Source organism: Rousettus aegyptiacus, unplaced genomic scaffold, assembly GCF_014176215.1.
Source record: "Rousettus aegyptiacus isolate mRouAeg1 unplaced genomic scaffold, mRouAeg1.p scaffold_m13_p_6, whole genome shotgun sequence".
In the NCBI taxonomy this organism is placed as follows: Eukaryota; Metazoa; Chordata; class Mammalia; order Chiroptera; family Pteropodidae; genus Rousettus; species Rousettus aegyptiacus.
The window spans coordinates 35,735,699-35,752,546 of record NW_023416309.1 but is presented as its reverse complement, the minus strand read 5'-3'; the positions used below and the strand labels follow the sequence as shown (position 1 = coordinate 35,752,546).

At 42.6% G+C, this 16,848-nt stretch overlaps 1 protein-coding gene across 50 annotated transcripts in view; it reads left to right on the top strand.

Annotated features, from left to right (window-relative positions):
- The window catches only part of SORBS1 (sorbin and SH3 domain containing 1), a 177,010-nt gene extending 164,365 nt beyond the window's left edge, over nucleotides 1–12,645 (top strand). For 35 of the 50 annotated variants that reach the window (XM_036223185.1, XM_036223172.1, XM_036223171.1 and 32 more), the window contains 3 exons: nucleotides 5,768–5,826; nucleotides 8,555–8,667; nucleotides 11,119–12,645. In XM_036223185.1, coding sequence (XP_036079078.1) covers nucleotides 5,768–5,826; nucleotides 8,555–8,667; nucleotides 11,119–11,186 — 240 coding nt within the window. In that variant the 3' untranslated portion in view covers nucleotides 11,187–12,645. Of the gene's footprint in view, nucleotides 1–4,993; nucleotides 5,054–5,635; nucleotides 5,827–8,554; nucleotides 8,668–11,118 lie in introns of all 50 variants that reach the window. The other 15 variants (XM_016164111.2, XM_036223161.1, XM_036223167.1 and 12 more) reach the window with 2 other exon arrangements.
- Nucleotides 12,646–16,848: the final 4,203 nt, after the last annotated feature.

The following is a 16,848-nucleotide window of genomic DNA, read 5'->3' as shown; positions in this document are numbered from 1 at the left end:
TAGTGCTTCTCCTTATTCTCTCCTGCCTTGAGTACGAAGTCATCTTCTTGGAAAGCTTTTGGTTTCTTCATACTTGAGTACACATTTGCCATTACTCTGCTTGTTTTAGGAAAGAAACGGAAGACCACATTACAGACTATGACGAGATAACCAAGTGTTCAAGTTTAGTGTTGTAACCAGGTTCAAATTACAGCAAAGCTGATGTGGTATCTGTCCAATAACCTGCAAGGAGATTAAGGCTAGGCAATAAGCATTTGAAGAAATTGCTTTTCATTGGTTTTACGTTTAAGCCAGGACCTTTATCCCAATACACTCAAGAAAAGAGCTCAGTGGGATCAGAGATTTTGGAGAGTCCTGTGGCTGTTTCCTAGAGTCAAAACCCAAGAGCCCAAATCACTCACGTCTTCTGGCTCCTATGACAGAGTTTGCTCCTGGTGTTCAGGACCTGCAAATCTGGAGGCTACTGTCAGAAGCCGCCTCTGCCCAGCCTTCAGCGGGCAGTGGGTGGGGTTCTGTCTCCCTTCAGTCAGGTCATCCCTGCCCAGTCCTAGTTCTCCATTATAGGGTGTGCACTCTCCAATCATGGAAAATTACAGCCAAAAGAATATTTGTTAAAATTGTGTTCAACCACCTTATTTTACAAAGATCTCAAAGTCCAAAGAAGTTAAGCATTTTGCTCAAAAGATAATAAATTAGTGTCAGATTTTCTCACTCTAGTCCAGTGTCTCCCTGGGAGACCGGTGCAGGTCACCAGAAAGGTGGGCTAGGGTCTGAGGAGTTGGGAAGATACAGAACATAGGACGGGTAGAGGAATGCCATTTCTGAGGGACTCGGGCAGGTTGAGGGAGCAGAAGAGGCCGGTGATATCTCTAGAGCCGTTCGAGGCCACGCTGGCATCGAGGTCCTCTATCCTGTCCGCATCTCCAGGACTTCCTGCTGTTCTTAGGCCTGCGGACAATTTATTTTGGTTTCAAGGCTTTGGCACACAGCCAAAGCTGGAAGAGGACGCCTGGTAACCACAGTAGCACCAGGTGTTTTGTAAATCCAAAGGGATTAAGAGCCCCAGATTGCTGAGGGACTTCTGTGAACTGAAGACAGAAGGGCAGCAGGACAACGGGGCAAGGAGGCCTGCAGGGTCGCTCACTCGGAAAGAATGAAACAAGGGCTTCAGGCCAAGAGGGGCGACCTGCGTCTGTGTCTGCAACTATGGAAGAAAAGCAGTTTCTGGATCAGCACCTGTCACCTGCTATGCCGTCGATGGGGGTGGGGAGGGGACGGCAGTGTGCATGCATGCATGTGTGTGTGTTGGGCCAGTTGCTGTTTTTCTAAACACGTGAAGAACTGTAGCGCATCTCCAAGAGCCGAAATGTACTGAGCATGAGATAAGACTCCCATTATTCTTAACCCTGGATGTGGTCCTGGTGAGAACTTGTATCTACTTTGAGGCTCAAGTAAGGGCATATTGTGAGGACCCAGGGAGGGTTCAGCAGGTTACATGAGCCCCACATTTAATTTTAAATTTTCTGGTAGTAAACTGGAACAGGTAAAATTAATTTTAATGATATGTTTTATTTCGCCCAATATATCTAAGTGGTATTGTAATATACAGTTGATAAGAATTAACGAGATAGTTTATATTCTTTATTTTATAATACATTTTTGAAATCCAGTATGTGTATTTTCGCTTACAGCACATATACTAGCCACATGTAAAGTGTCGAGTAGATACATATGGCTACTTACTACCATATTGGACAGCATAGGTTCAGAGGAAAAGAGATATAAATGTACTCAATTAGGAAATGGGGCCTGGGAGAGAAAAAACATATGCCTAGAGGGGGGAAATGTCTGAAGGTAAACAACCTTTGAATCTAAAGGTAAATCCCTGTCATGGATATTAACAGTTTCTGTCTCCACCAAGGGCTCACCGCATGCCACCACCACCATCCCCGCCCCAAAAAAAACCCACACACACACACACACACACACAAAAAACTGTGGTTTATATTTTAGTTATATGAGAGGTTTGATTTAAGTCTAAGGAAAGCATATCCAATAGGGAGAAATTGAATCTTAGCTAATCGGATAAATGTTTATCTTGCCTTCTTTCTTACTAATAAGATAAATATTTATCATGCTTTCTTCCTTCGTTTTTCCACAAATGTTAGGTAAGGAGCCAAGTCTTTCCTACCTCTCAGGGTTGACTTACGTTTCTACTGCTTGATAAGTTTGTCCAGATGTGAAGGCTATGCTGATAATTGCCATCTGATTTGAATAGGAACTGAGACCAAGGAAGACTGGGCCATAAATTCAGTATTGGGAACCCTTGAGTTAATAATTGGACAATATATATGAATGCACACTATACCTTTTACATCATGAAAAATTCATCAAGGAGAGAAGTTAACACTGCCTTGTTTTCACTAGAGGCAGAAGCTAGGTGTTGCTATCATGGTATACCAGTTATTCCTACATGACTCAAAAGGGAGGTGGCATATGGTGATCAGACACTGAGAGGCTCAACACTCGGTGGCTTTGCCACCTTAGACTTCTCTGAGCCTTAAAAAGTTTTTTTTCTGCCATCTCCAAGTCAAAGAGTTAGTACCAAGTCAGATGAGGTCATGATCCTCTATGCGCTTTGAAAGCTCCTTTAAAAAGAAAGTGCTTTATAAAAGAAAGGGATGATAAAAATATCAGGTCCTTTTTACTGTATCACCAAACCTCTTTTAAGTGCCAAACATTAGTTAGATGATCAGTTCTAGTCACCACTTTGGGATTAAGTTGATCAGAAGTTGCCAGGGGCTTCCGCAAACCATGTCGATCATGTGTAGAGATCGTCCACGTTCTCTTACTGCTGTTCCTTTGGCCTGAGGTCATTAGACCGCCAGCTGGAGTTTGGAAGCATTTTTATGAGAATTTTTATTTTCATGAGGTATGACCCAGATCAGTCTTAGCACACCGTAGCCAAAGAATCCCTGTATTTTGAATAATTGAGGTCCTCTTGTAGCCTTGCTCCCCAAAGTTGGTCTGGGGACCAGCTGCATAAGTCTCACCATATAGAAATGCCCAAACAGGACAGACCCCAAATGTGTCACACAGAATCTGCATTTGAACAGATCCCAGGTGATACCAACATACATTAAAATTTGAGGAGCACTGCCCTACAATATCCCATCTAGTAATGCTAGGACAGCTGCTGGGACAGGCCTCTTGAAGCAGACCTTCTGTTGTTGGACAGCTCTTACTTTTAGAAAATCTTCCCTTAAATCAAAATCTGCCCGGAGGTATCACCCAGTCAAGGTGTCCAGAATAAGTTTCATTCTTCTGCCATGTGAAAGAGAACAGAGTAGGTGCTTGGAAATATCGTTACTTTGTTACCCAGAAGCCTTGATCCAGAAGCTGGATGGGTAATGAGTGGGGGCCACACAAGGTCAGCTCCCACTCACCTGACAAAGCCCTGAAGGTCCTGAGAAGGAGCATGCAATGGCCACTTCCAGTTCTGTCTCCTCCTTCACTCCTGCCAGAGTCCAAGGGAAGTAGTTTAAGTGATTGCAGTTCGAAAGGGGTTTGGTGAATTTGAGGAGGTTTCCCAAAAGGACAAGAGTGTAAAAACGATGTCTGGGATGGATGTTGGTCCCGCTGGGCATGCTAAAGGTCATTTACAGTGGCAGTGAACAAGAGGGGCGGAGTGGCAAGAGCAGCCTAGCAGCTTCATCCTCTCCCTAGCTGTGTGACGTTGGAGAATGCGCAAAACCCCTTTGACCATCAGCTTTCTTGGTTTTTAAAAGGACACAGGATGATAAACTCTGTCCTGCCTGTTTCTAGTGTTTCTGTAGGACTTGAGTGAAGATAATGTCAGTGAACACATTTGATAATATGGGAAATGGTCCAAGGATAAAAGAGAAGGTCCAGTGGGACAGTAGGTGAATCCAGGAGACAAGTCTACCACTAGCTTGCTGTGCAACTTCAGGGGAGGCCCTCACCCTCTCTGGGCCTCTCTGTGAAACAAGTGAGTCATACACAAAAGACCTCTGAGTGCCCTTCTAGAAGGCCTTGGGGTTGCTGTGGCTCATTGCTATTATGACAGGTTACCTGGGGGATTTCTTCAAAGATGGCTCTTCAAATTTTTATTTAGAGAGCATTTTTAGAGTTTGGAATTGAATCTTCCCCAAGGTAAATGATTCCAAACACCCTTCCATGGAAGGCCTGGCCCCTACTATGGGAGACCCACTTAAAAGATGGGTTTGCTTGACCATGATCACACCTGTGTTCCCATATTAGCATGTGGTACCCAAGCTGCTGAGTGAGAAGTGATGGTTTCATTTCTACAGCCGCATCAGGTCACACAGTCCTATTTCTGGAAGCAGGCTCTTTTCTGTGGGATATCTGAATTCACGTCATACCTAGCTGGAGTGTGTCATGTGCGGATTTTTCTAGGGGGACAGTCTTGTTTGATACATCAAATATTACCAAGGAGTTTTTCAAAAGTACAACTCTCTTTTGCATTTTTATGAGTACCCAAATATGACAGAATGATAGTTTTATAAGCTCGCTTTGCCCTAGAAGTCTCCCAGTTAACAAGATAACTGAAACTGGCTTTTGGTCCAGCAGCCCATCCACAGATGCTTGTCAACTGAAAGTGAGGGGACTGATGTGTATGGTTATGAAGGGGCATAACTGTTCCTTAAGACAGCCCTTCTGTGTCCCTTTCCTGCCAGTGTGGGGACCCTGTGTCGTTCATTCTCACGTCACCGCAACCATGTTTCAGCTTCCCATTTCATTGCCTGGATGCTTGCTTCTAACTCTGTACATTGCATTTTCTCCTGTGCACCCACCGTGTTGTCATGGAAACTCGGTGGCCGTAGGCTGCGAGTATCCAGTGTCTTCGAGTGTGATGGTGTGGTACATGTATTTGCTCATGCTTTTATTTTGAATTCTTTCCAATGTGACATCTGCTAAAACGTCTCCCTTATAATTTGCTTGGTGATCACAGCCTTCTCATCATTCATTGAGAGCAGGACCTGATCTCACAGAATCTGAAAAGAGCTATGTGGTAAGATGCCTGTTGAATAAGACTAGCTTTTGTAAAGAGAATCCTTACTGACTTATAGAGGCTAGACTGAAGTAATGCCTGGTTAACCCACAGAGACATTATTTGCAAGAATTATGTGTCAATTGTAGTAGAGAGAGATGTTAGGCTATGCCTTTACCTCTCAAAAAAAGCAGAGAAATTTAGAGATGATATTTCTACTCTGCCTACATGTGGGGTTAAATTAATGTATTAGTGCATGATTGGGGATACATACTTGCATTTCTATCCTGAAGTTATTCCATTTGTAACAGTTACTCACTAATTAAAGGCTTTTATGCTGCTGCCTTTTTTTTTTTTTTAATATTCATACTAAATTCCAAATTCTTCTGTATCTTACCTGTTTTTCCATGCTTACGCCTGGATCCTTCCTGCACTCCACTACTGGAATATCTATTTTTTTAACCTGGATCTTCAACTCTGTTGTTTCCCTGGACTTATGTGCTCCGTCTGGAATGTTACATCTCTTCCTCTCTTTCTTTTTTTTTTTGTCCCCATGTTGACTGTTTTATGGGGGTTTCTGGATATCTCGGGGCCACCTCACAGGAAGCAGTTTGCAATGAGATCATAAACATTGCCGAAAAATCTGTTCATTACTGCAGCACTGTTTCTCATCCCCTTGACTTTCATCACAAGGTATCCCCTTCTGACAATAAATCATCTTTAATCATTTCTCAGCAACCTCAAGCCCAGCAGCGAAGAGTCACCCCAGACAGGAGTCAAGCCTCACAAGATTTGTAAGTACACTTGGCAAACTTCAGTTCTCATGGTTTTAGTAGACTCTTGGTGGGCTTAGGAAGTAGATCATTGACTCTCTGCAGACAGGGGCAGCCATGAATGAATCACTCCCAGCTTCTCCAAAGAGTCCATGTTCCCCATCAGCCAGTATGAAAACAGGTGATGGGTAAATAAAGGAAGTTGTGAATTATTGGGAGAGAGAGACAAGTAAAGAATGAACTGCCATACAGGGGCAAATGGGAGCCATGCTGACTGGTTTCAGTCCCAGTATTGTGGGGCTAGGGAGGAAGGAATGGTTAATTCTGACTGGAGCTGAGTGTATAGGGTCGATTCGTTTATTTTCAAAAAATTATTTGCTATCTTCTATGTTTTAAGCACATAGTAGTAAACTCCATTCACAGAGGAAGAGGATTTGGAATGAGCATTGAAAGATAAGTTGGATTTGAGAGCTAGAACAGGGGTCTTCCCAGCTGAAGAAACTACACATGTAAAAAGGCCTGGGGTAGGTAGAGTATTTAGACAACTTCAAAAATGCTTGTGTGACCACAGGATACAGTTCAGGGAGGAAATAGAGACAAAACTCAAGAAGTAGATTGTGGCCAGATTGTAGAATCCATAATGCAATTGAAATAAGTTTGGATTATATTTTGCAGGCACTCAGGAGCGAGTAGAGGATTTTGAAGTGAGGAGGGGCATATTGATTATATTTCGCTTTTGGGAGATAACGCTGACCCTGAAATCAAGGGTGGATTTCAGAGATGAGGGACAAAGATATTGGTTAGGAGATATTAATCCAGCAAAGAAGTGATGGAAGCCTAAGCTAGGACAGAGGGAGTGCTTCGTGGCCATGGAAGCATATAAGATTACCCAAGGAGATTCAAAGTAAAGGGAGAAGGGAGATGAGGGTAGATCCTTGGAGAACCAACTCGTAAGGCGACAGAGAAGTAGCAGTGAAGGAGACTGAAAAGGAGCTGCAAGAGGTGCAGAGAGGGTCTCGAAGCCTTCATTTGCATAGAACAGAGCAGGCAGTGCTTGATCAGCAGTGCCTCCTGCTTCAGAGAGGCCAAGAAGCGTAGAAAATGAAAAATGTCCTCCAGGGTGGGCTAGTTGGCAACCGAAAAAATCACCGGTGACCTCAGAGACAGCAGTGTTAGAGAGGTGGCGGCAGAGGCTATCTGAGAAAGGGCTGATGAGTCAGTCTGATGGTGAGTGGAAGGCCTGGTGGCAGGGGGCTATAGAGTAAAGGAGTGGCAGAGACAGAGGAGGTGCTTTGAGATGGGTCCTGCCGGACAAGGAGTTGACAAAGTCAAAAGATGTAGGAGAACAGACATAACTTAAGGAAATAGCCCAAGGGAGGGAGTTCAAAGTGGCCAGGGGAGGAACCCTTCCTCATGCAGAGGAACAGCGTTGGGCAGCAGAGATAGAATAGGCAGAGACATAACCCCAGACCAGAGGGAAATCAAAGTGCTGTCCACAGCCAGCTTCATCTCAAGAAATGGGGGTGGAGTGAAGAGCCTTCTGCCGAGAGTTGGATGCCAGAACTGACAGTAGAGATGGGACAAGGACTCAATGGAACAGTGTCCTGAGAAGCAAGGTGATGGGACTTTCTCCAGCCAGTACCCACTATCTGGGAGTGAGGACAGAGAAACAGAAATCAGGAGTTACTTCCCAGAGCTGAGGCTAGCAAAGCATCCACAGTGGAAGGGAAGGGGATAAGGCATTTGAAGGATTGCAGGCTGGGAAGGAGACAGCAGGCAAATAAAGGACATCAAAATGTGTTCATTTACCAACTGGAAATCCACCTGCATCTCTTAATTCCTCATTAGAGATCTTCCTCTGGCAGACAGATCCATCTCCCAAAATATCAATACTTTCGGATAAATATATAAAATTAAATTGTTCTTTTGGTTTTAGAAGAGAATGAACCTCTTGTTTCTGGGAACTGACTCCACTTATATCTAGTCTCTTTGCCCACACTCTGGAAATCACTCATCTCCTGGAAATGGTAGACGATTGGCTCATTTGCAAAATTTTGCCTACTAGTGTTGTGTTTCAAAGTAGTGAGTAAAAAGAGTTATGAACTGAATTGTGCCTAGTAGGTGCTCCTTATTTGTCAAAGGAATAACTGAAAATAATAAGTGAAAGCTTTTCCTTGTTGCCAAAGCAGATATCAGATTTCACCACAGTTTTCTCCCGTGGCTGCTGTTAGAACAAGCAGAACAGCACACACCAAATTGCCGTAGGCCAGTTACCAAGTAAATAAAAACCTTAGCTCCATACATCACTGCGATAGAAAAAAGGCAAAACACTTTCAAGAGTTACGGGAAAATGACATCCACATTTAAAAGCAATTAATAAAATATGTGTCGGCATATTAAGAAATTCAAGGTGGTTTTGCTAAACTGAGGCAATTTGTACTTTTTATGTTTTTATTTGACTGTGACAAATATATATATGACAATTGACTTACATTCTCCAATGTATATGATCAGAATGTAATGTCTGTCTCTGGACCTAAGTAACTTCTGATTATTCTTGATGATCGACATATGTCATATGTTGAATGGATCTCTCCAAATGCTAAGTTAGTCGAGAAATAGCCAATAAAATACTTTTGTCCCCACCGATGAATAGGAAACGCTACTAAAAGTTGATTTAACTGAAATGGGCTTGAAACTTTTGTTATCAGTGTTTGAGTTACTTAATATTTATTTTTCTCATTTGTAGATTTAGCTACCAAGCATTATATAGCTATATACCACAGAATGATGATGAATTGGAACTCCGAGATGGAGATATTGTTGATGTCATGGAAAAATGTGACGACGGATGGTTCGTTGGTAAGCGATCTCATCATACTTTTCTTACTAGTCGCGTGCGGAAGGAACGACTAGGAGTGATGAGCCGTGCGAAAAGCATGGTTCTCTGCACAGGAAGAAGAGCCTTCCTCCTGCACCACCCTTAGGAATGCTGGGGCACCCAGTTTGTGTTTGCTCTCATGACTGTGTGGGTGACACTAACGTTGGACCTAAAGAACAGATATGCCAGCATCGGCTGCATGGGAAGGCAGTTGTCAAATCCATTCATTAGGTTCTGTCAGCTTTTCTATTGTGCATCTTATCTGTCCTACATTTGGAAATTTTATTTCTGAAAACTTGCCTGAGCCTAGGTCTCTACCATGAAACCTAAGTATATGTGTGGCTATTCTAAAGATGTTATTTACTCCAGGTTTCTAATAACTTCAATCAAAACAACCTGCTTAATTAAAACAAAGAATTCATCTTTATAAAACAGGGGAGAGAAATATCAACATTACTGAAATTCTGTTAAAAAGCAGACACTTGATATACTTTCTTATTTGTTGGCGTTCTGTCAACAAACAGCCCATGAGACAAGAATCATTCTCATTTCAAAGGGTCGAAAACTGAGGCCCAAAGAAATTAAATAACTAGCCCAAGGTCACCTAGATAGCAAATAGTGGGGCCAGTCTTTGAACTCAGGCCCATCTCTTCCCAAGCCTCTGTTCTTTCTGCACAGACATGAATATGATGGTAGGAGCCCCTGACTCGCTCTTTGCCTCAGTTTTCCCCTGATACAAATAGCTTTACCTTTGTCTTCCCAAAGACCGGTTCGTTCCTGATCTCTGGAAAACCTTTTCTAAAGTGAAGTAATATTAGGGCTTGGAGTAGCGAGAACAGCAAAACCTCAGCATAAATGGGAAGCCAGAAAGATTTGCCTTGGCCTTGCCAGCCTTCTAGAAAGTTACCTCATCTTCCCAAGACCCCCAGAAGCCTGCAGCCCTCACTACCTTAAGTCATTTTGTTCAGAATGAAACCAGATCAGAGACGTCAGCAGTGCGGTCTGGTAGAAACATAATACAAGCCTTGAATGAAATTTAAAGTTTCCTGGAAGCTATGTTGAAAAAAATAAAAGGATACCAGTGAAATTCATTTTAATATGTTTTATTAAATCCAGTGCGTTCAAAATATTGTCATTTGAACATATAATCAGTATAAAGGAATTGTGAAATATTTTACATTTTTTTCATACCAAGTCTTAGAAACCCAATGTATATTTAGTTATAGCACAGCACAATTCAAAATAGCCATGTTTCACGTGCTCAGTAGGCAAATGTGTATCATATTAGAGGGCAGCTCTAGTATACGTTAGCTGATAACTTCTTCCAGAAGCACTTACATTTTCTTTTGCATTTACATTCTTTTATGAGAACTAGGGGTGGGGTAAAGGGCACCAGTTCTCTAATGGGGCATCCCCAGCAGCTAGGTAAAGGGAATGTTTCAAGTTCCTCAATTCCCCATACACTTCAAAACGTAGCCTAATATTCAGACTAAGAATAAAGTAACCCAGCAGAGCTCATTCTTCTTGTGCATAAGGAAAGTGCTAACCAGCTGTGTGAGCAAATCTCTGCGCCTTACTATCTCAGACCTCTGCGACCTCCTTGACCAGCTCCCCTAGGGCTTCAACTGGTCATTTTAGATGTCTTTAGCTTCGACACATTCTTTTCGCTTAGAAGTTTCACTTTGCTCAACAATTCCAACCCACTGGTGGTGGCTGCTTGAAATACCGTGTTCAACAGGATTCCAAAGCCATATCCAAGCCATATGGGAAAAGGATGCAATGATTGATTAAATTGTGATGTCCGCTAATGAAAGGGTAATAATGACACAGCATACTACATACACACCCCACCCCATCCCACTCCACCCCCTGCCAGTTTTAGAGGGAGAGTCCCAAGGAAAGGAACTGGAGGAGGGATCCAGGAGTTCTGGATGTGGAGCAGCCCAGAAAGGGCTTTATGCCCAGCTGGCTTAATGTTCCTGGCTCAGCCGGAACCCTAAGAAGGTTGGTAGCAAAGACAGAGTTAATTTGGGGCTTAGTCAGGCTTATGAATTTCCTTTAATGTGTGGCCGTATCCAGTAGACTTTCGGAAATCCAACAGGTCAGAAATTCTATCTTGTGTTAAATAAATGTGCTTGTTTTTCCAAAAAGAAGTACTGGAAAGAGCAGTGGACTGGGAGTCAGAAGACCTGGGTTCAGAGTCTGCTTCTGATGCTTATTAAGCTATGCGACCTCAGCAAAGTTACTTCAGCTCTATAAGCTTAGGTTTCCTCATCTGAAAAAATGGGAGTATTAAAAATGCCTGCCCGGCTTACCACCCAGATAAGGGAAAGTGCTTTGGAAGCCATATGCTATTCTGCAGGATCATGATCAAGGGCTGTCTTCGAACTCACATGGGTGAATCTTCTCATTGTGCATATGTTTTTTTATAGGTACTTCAAGAAGAACAAGGCAGTTTGGTACTTTTCCAGGCAACTATGTAAAGCCTTTGTATCTATAAGAAGACTGAAAACCACAGAGACGATTTTTATTGGAGGATGAAGTATAATTCATGAACCGGTCTCTTTATTTAAATATTGAGTCAGTAGGAAAACTAATGAGGTGGAGAAAGTAAGAAGCAAAAGAGCGGGACAGAGAAGTGTGTTGTGTTGAAAACCGGAGCCTGTGTAAGCTTATTGTGTGTCAGACAGGCCCTAACCATGTTCTGAGAAGAAAGGAATGAGGCAAATCTGTATTTACTTAGCTGCTCTGGGAGCTACTCCAGCCCTCCCCTGCCCTCCCCTCTCCTCCCCTCCCTTCCCCTCCCCTTCCTGTCTTAGGTAATCTAACCTGCAGTACAGTCCAGGAGCAGTTAGGCCAGAAATGCCTCCTGCCCGTTGTGGCCTTGACCAGCTCCAGCTCAAAGGGCTCTCGGCATTTAGCCTAAAGCAGCCCTCAGAGTGCCAGGCAGATCCCAAACCAATCTCCAGAGGCTCTACACAGACGACCAGCCTTAACCTGCAGCTCCCCTGGAGCCCACTGGCCCCCCAACACTGCAGTTGCCTCTGGGCTGCAGAGACCATCTCTAGATGGTGGTGGAGCCCCACAAAATACCCTAGACCAAGTTCCCCACTGAGGTTTTGTGGAGAAATGGAGGCAAAACGCAGGTGCCTGTGTGTCTTCAGCCTACTTGCAGCATTGCCACTAATGCCCCTGGCATTAAGACAGAAGAGCACACAAGGTTTGCCCATGGGAGCCAGGTGGCCAGGCAGATAATTAAGTTTGTATGTTGGGAGTGATTTAAGTCAAGAACCCTGTAGCTCTTGAGGTCACATGCAGTGTGCTCCATTCCTATATCACTGGCTTTCATAAACATTTACCTTCAGGGCAGCAGTTTCACTGATCAGAATACTATTGCTGACCTTTCTTTTCTGAATTTTGGTTTGGCCAGGACAGTTAGGAGTTGATAGGTTTGTTCTCAGAAGCAAGGATGCTATTCAGCGATTCATTTAACATATACCGATATACACTATATGCCAGGCTACTCAATGAGCAAGGCGTGCTCCAAGCCTTAAAAGACTCACTGTGTCTCCATTTTTACTCCCCATAGGAGTTCAAGGGCCACTCAAAATGCAGTCCCCCAGAGTTATGAATCCTGGTGCACACTGGTAAAGCTTCTCTTCAGAGCGGAAGGTGCAGATGCAGTGGCTCGCCTTGTGAGGCAAGGATTCTGCCACTCCCAGGTGGTCTGTCCTTTGTGAGGCCAGGTCCAAGGCGGGAGGCCCCTGTGACACCTGGAGTGTTCAGTCACAACTCTAATTCAGGGATGTTTATTGGCCTCTGTTAGACCCTTGGAGAGAGAAAGATAAAGATGACCCATTTCCCACCTGCCAAGAACTCAGAGGTGATTAGGGAAACAGACACACAAAAATACTAAATCAAGAGAGCCTGTGATATGTGCTAAGAAGGGTGTGAGAGAGGAAGAAATCAATTTTCCCAAGAGGGAGGAAGAAATCAATTTTCCCAAGAGGGATTCTAGAAAGCAGTGTCATATTTCTGTCTGCATTAACTCACTTTTGAACAACTAGGATGCTGGAAGAACCTTTGCTTGAGGGTACTTTACAAATAAAATATTTGGAATTGTTTCCAGAGTCTTCAAACTCTCTCCCTTCCCGCAAATACACTCGCAAGGTCACACATGAAAGTAGCAATCTGAGATGGCAGGGTGTGTAAAAGATCCTTGGCTTTCTTTATACAGCTCAGAATTGCCTCAGGATCATTGTCCCAAAGTCTAGAGTCTTTATAAGCAGGCGAAGTTTGTCCTCAGGACCTCTGCCTTTTTGTCTCTGCTACTCATCGTAGGATCCCATCAGCTGCCCACCCTCTGTCAGACAGCCACAGTACACTGTACTCTCACTTCTCTCCTTGTCCTTGATTCAAATCCTTCTCACAGGAAAGAAACTGCCACTGACTCCTTCACACTAAAGTGTAAATGACTGATAATGAGGAACGTGTTACCTCTTCCCAGAGAACTTTGTTTTTAACTAGGACAGAACATAGCCTTAATCCCAAGAGAAAAGGTTGTGGCACTAATGGGAGAGGTGGGGTTGCAGGTGGGGTGGAGGAGCTTCCTGGGTAGAAACTCCTTAAATAAGATTCATTGCTTTAGGAGGTCCACTCCACCAGCCAAGGGCGCTGTTTGTTTGTTTGTTTTTTGACTGTCCGCGGGAATATAGTTCAAGTGCATATGTACGTGCATTTGCACAGCAGCATTTCAACCATTTTGAAATGTAATTCTTGTATTGGCTAATGTGTTTCCTGGTCTTAGATGTAAACCATTAATAACACGATCTTATCTAATAGTTTTTTGAGGGGTGCTTCTTGATTAAGTAGGTAATTTTGAACACCTCGTTAAATACAGCTAGAAAATAAAACCAATTTGTAAAGCCACATTTGCATATGATGCCAGCCTCATGCATTTGTATATCTCCAGAAACCCAGGTATGCCTCACCAATTTGCCCATCTTTAATAAAATCATGTTAAAATTTGCATCAAATTTCAGCTTCCTGTGTCTGACAAAACAAGGAACCAAGATTTCCAATGGCTCTTCTGTCATCAGACATTTAGTAATATAAAATACCTATTTTTGTGCCGAGATATTTATACAGGTTTATTAATAGCAAGTGCAACTCACTGACGGCATGCCTCACAACCCGTTTTGATATGTTAGCCATGCTTCTGGGTAAAGGCAAGCCCCAAACTACTTCTCTTTTTCAGTCTCTCTGAGATCAGTAAAAGAAAAAATCATATGCTTAAGTGGGAGTGTATATATGTATATTTAACTTTGTATAGCCCATGTACCTACTTTGTATAGAAAAATAATTTTAAAAATTTGAAGGGGTGGTAAAATAAGGAAGTCATGAAGTTTTTTGCATTTTTATTTAAGTGAAGGAATTCCAAATAACCCACCGGCAGATTTTTAGCACAAATATAGCCATTGTAAAGTGTTAAAAATTTTAAATATTCTTCCTGGGAACGAAGGTAACTGCTATCTCAGCTGCAGTTTTTTGGTTTGAGGAAAGGGTTTGTTTTTTTGTTTTTTTGTTTTTTTGTTTTTTTGGCAGTTAAATTTATCTGAAATAGTATTAAGGCCTATTGTTAGAATAGGTTACTACAAAAAAAGATGATATTCTGAAAGAAAAATAACTGACATATATAACCAATTACTTTAAAGTATTGCCATTTAAATTACACACCAAGAGCATGGACTAAGCTGACACAGGTTTTTCTGTTCATTTATTTTTCTTTATTGCAGTGGATCGATTTGACAGAGGTGTTGAATCACTGCATTTGCTGTACATATTATTTAATAAATTTTATTCAGAATCGCATGGCACACGTTCTTACCATTCATTCTTTCCTTCCTTTGCCAAGCTTCTCAGAGGAAGCTTATGTTCGCTGCGTCAATTTCTTCCACTCTCCTTTCCTGTTCTTACTTATTTACCATCTGACCTCCATCAGGCTCCTTGAAGACACCACTTCTTATCTTACTCCACTTATGCTAACTCCACGACCATTTTCCCATCCTATGTTTTTATTTGTTCTGATTATAAAAATAATGCATATGTCTTTAAAAGCAAAGGCAAAATATTACAAAATCTGTGTAATGGGTCTTGATTTACTCCACAAGACATGGGTACAGGAAATAACACTGCACTTAGTTCTTCTAAATCAAGTTAAATCTGGCTATGAGTTATCTCGTTATGGTAGATGGAAATGCAGTCTGCCTTTTTTTTTTCCCCTCTCAAACCGAGTGTGTCAAGGCCATGATGCTAGGCATCCAGCTTCCTTCACACCCCATGGCTAGGATCACCCCTGTCACTATTTGGGGTGGGGCCTGCTCCATACAGAGCATGGGTCTGGTCCATAACAAAAAACCCAGAACCTCCACCCTCTCTCCCATAGTTCTGTCCTTCTCCACTTCCTTCAACTCAAAGCACCAGTTGCTCAATGGAATCCCCCTCAGTGGACTCCATCCTCAGACAGTCCTGGGAGAAAGATTGTCTCCCAGAGGTCTGACAGCCCCAGTACGGGGCCCTGAGTCACAAGCATTACTTCCTCTCACGCCTTCCTCCTGGTCCAACAAATCCATTAGCTGTACCTTCAAAATACATTTGCAACCCAACCACTTCTACCACTACAGTCTAAGCCATTTTTCCTCACCTGGACCATTGCTATCACTTTCTATCTGGTCTCTCTGCTTTCACCCACAGCCTCTACTTTAGTCTTAACGGTGCAACCGGAGTGCTCATTTGAAAGTTGGTCCAAAATCCACTAATGGCTCCTCTCATTTAGGGTAGTATAATGGCCTCAAGGCCATAGACACACTGCCCCACACTTCTCCCTTACCTTGGCTTTGTTCCTTACTCTTTCCAGCCACAGAGTCCTTGTGACCTCAAACTCATGAAGCACACTTCAGCTTTAGGGTCTTATATATGTTGTCCCCTAGAAGACAATTTCCCCCAGAACCGAATGGCTTTCTTCCTCTTCCTTTAGGCCTTTATGTCACCTTCTCGGTGAGGCTTTCTCTAAGAGGACCCTACTGTTTCTACCCCAGCATTCTAGTCCTCTTCTCTTCCTCTATGCTTCTCCATAACATTCATCAGCATTTGATGTTTGTTTTCACAATCACATCAAATCCGTGAGGGTCATGATTCCGTTTTGCTATTACAGGCCCAGCACCAATAAGAGCATGTACCAGGGTTGGCACTCAGTCACTCAACCTTTTATTGGTAAAATAAATGAGTGAATAAATGAATACAGTAAATGAATGAATGAACCCGTAGGGCCAGAGATCCCAGAACTCTGAATACTAATAGTGAAAGAAGAAAAACATCATTTGGCCATTTTTGTACAGCAGCAGAAATAGAACAGAAATTAATCTCAAATTATTCTGGGCTCATACAAACCTAGAAAGTGAAAGTTCCCCATAATTACACTTGTCACCCCAAAGATGTCCAGTGCCAACTAACTATTCAATATATGGTCTTCTGAGCTTTCTTCTCTACACATATGAAATATACGCAGCTAAAAACAAATGCTGTCCATTGTCTTACACACTTTTTCCCCTTAACTGAGACATGTTTCCATAATTTACTTAACCAACCCTCTATTGATGATGCAGATATTTGAAATTATTGCCAGCTTTTTACCACAACAAACAATGCTGCATTGAGTACAATTATTGGCTCAAAGAGCAGGAACATTTCAAATCTTGAGATACTTCCAAATTGCCTTACAAAAAAAAAAAAGCCTAAGTATGCTCCCACCAAGTACATGGGAGTGTCCGTTTTCCTACCACCCAATTAAAACTAGTCTATTATCTGCTTCTACGAAATGCTGTTCCTTGGTTCGCTTGTCTTTTTCTGACCAGTCTTCTGTCTTCTTATTCTCCTATCTTCACTGAATTCTCAGCCCTCTGTTATTTTCTCTCAACACATGTTCCAGATCTCACAATATAATTTGAGGCCAAAGAGTTAACCTAATACTATTGACCATTCTTGAGTCATATCATTGGAAGAAGGGGATTGGAACTAACCTCAGGCAGGAGTGAATCCAAAGACTCAAACTTCCTGTCAGTATTTGTCTTATTCTTGGTGTTTTGGGTGGTGTTCAGCTATAT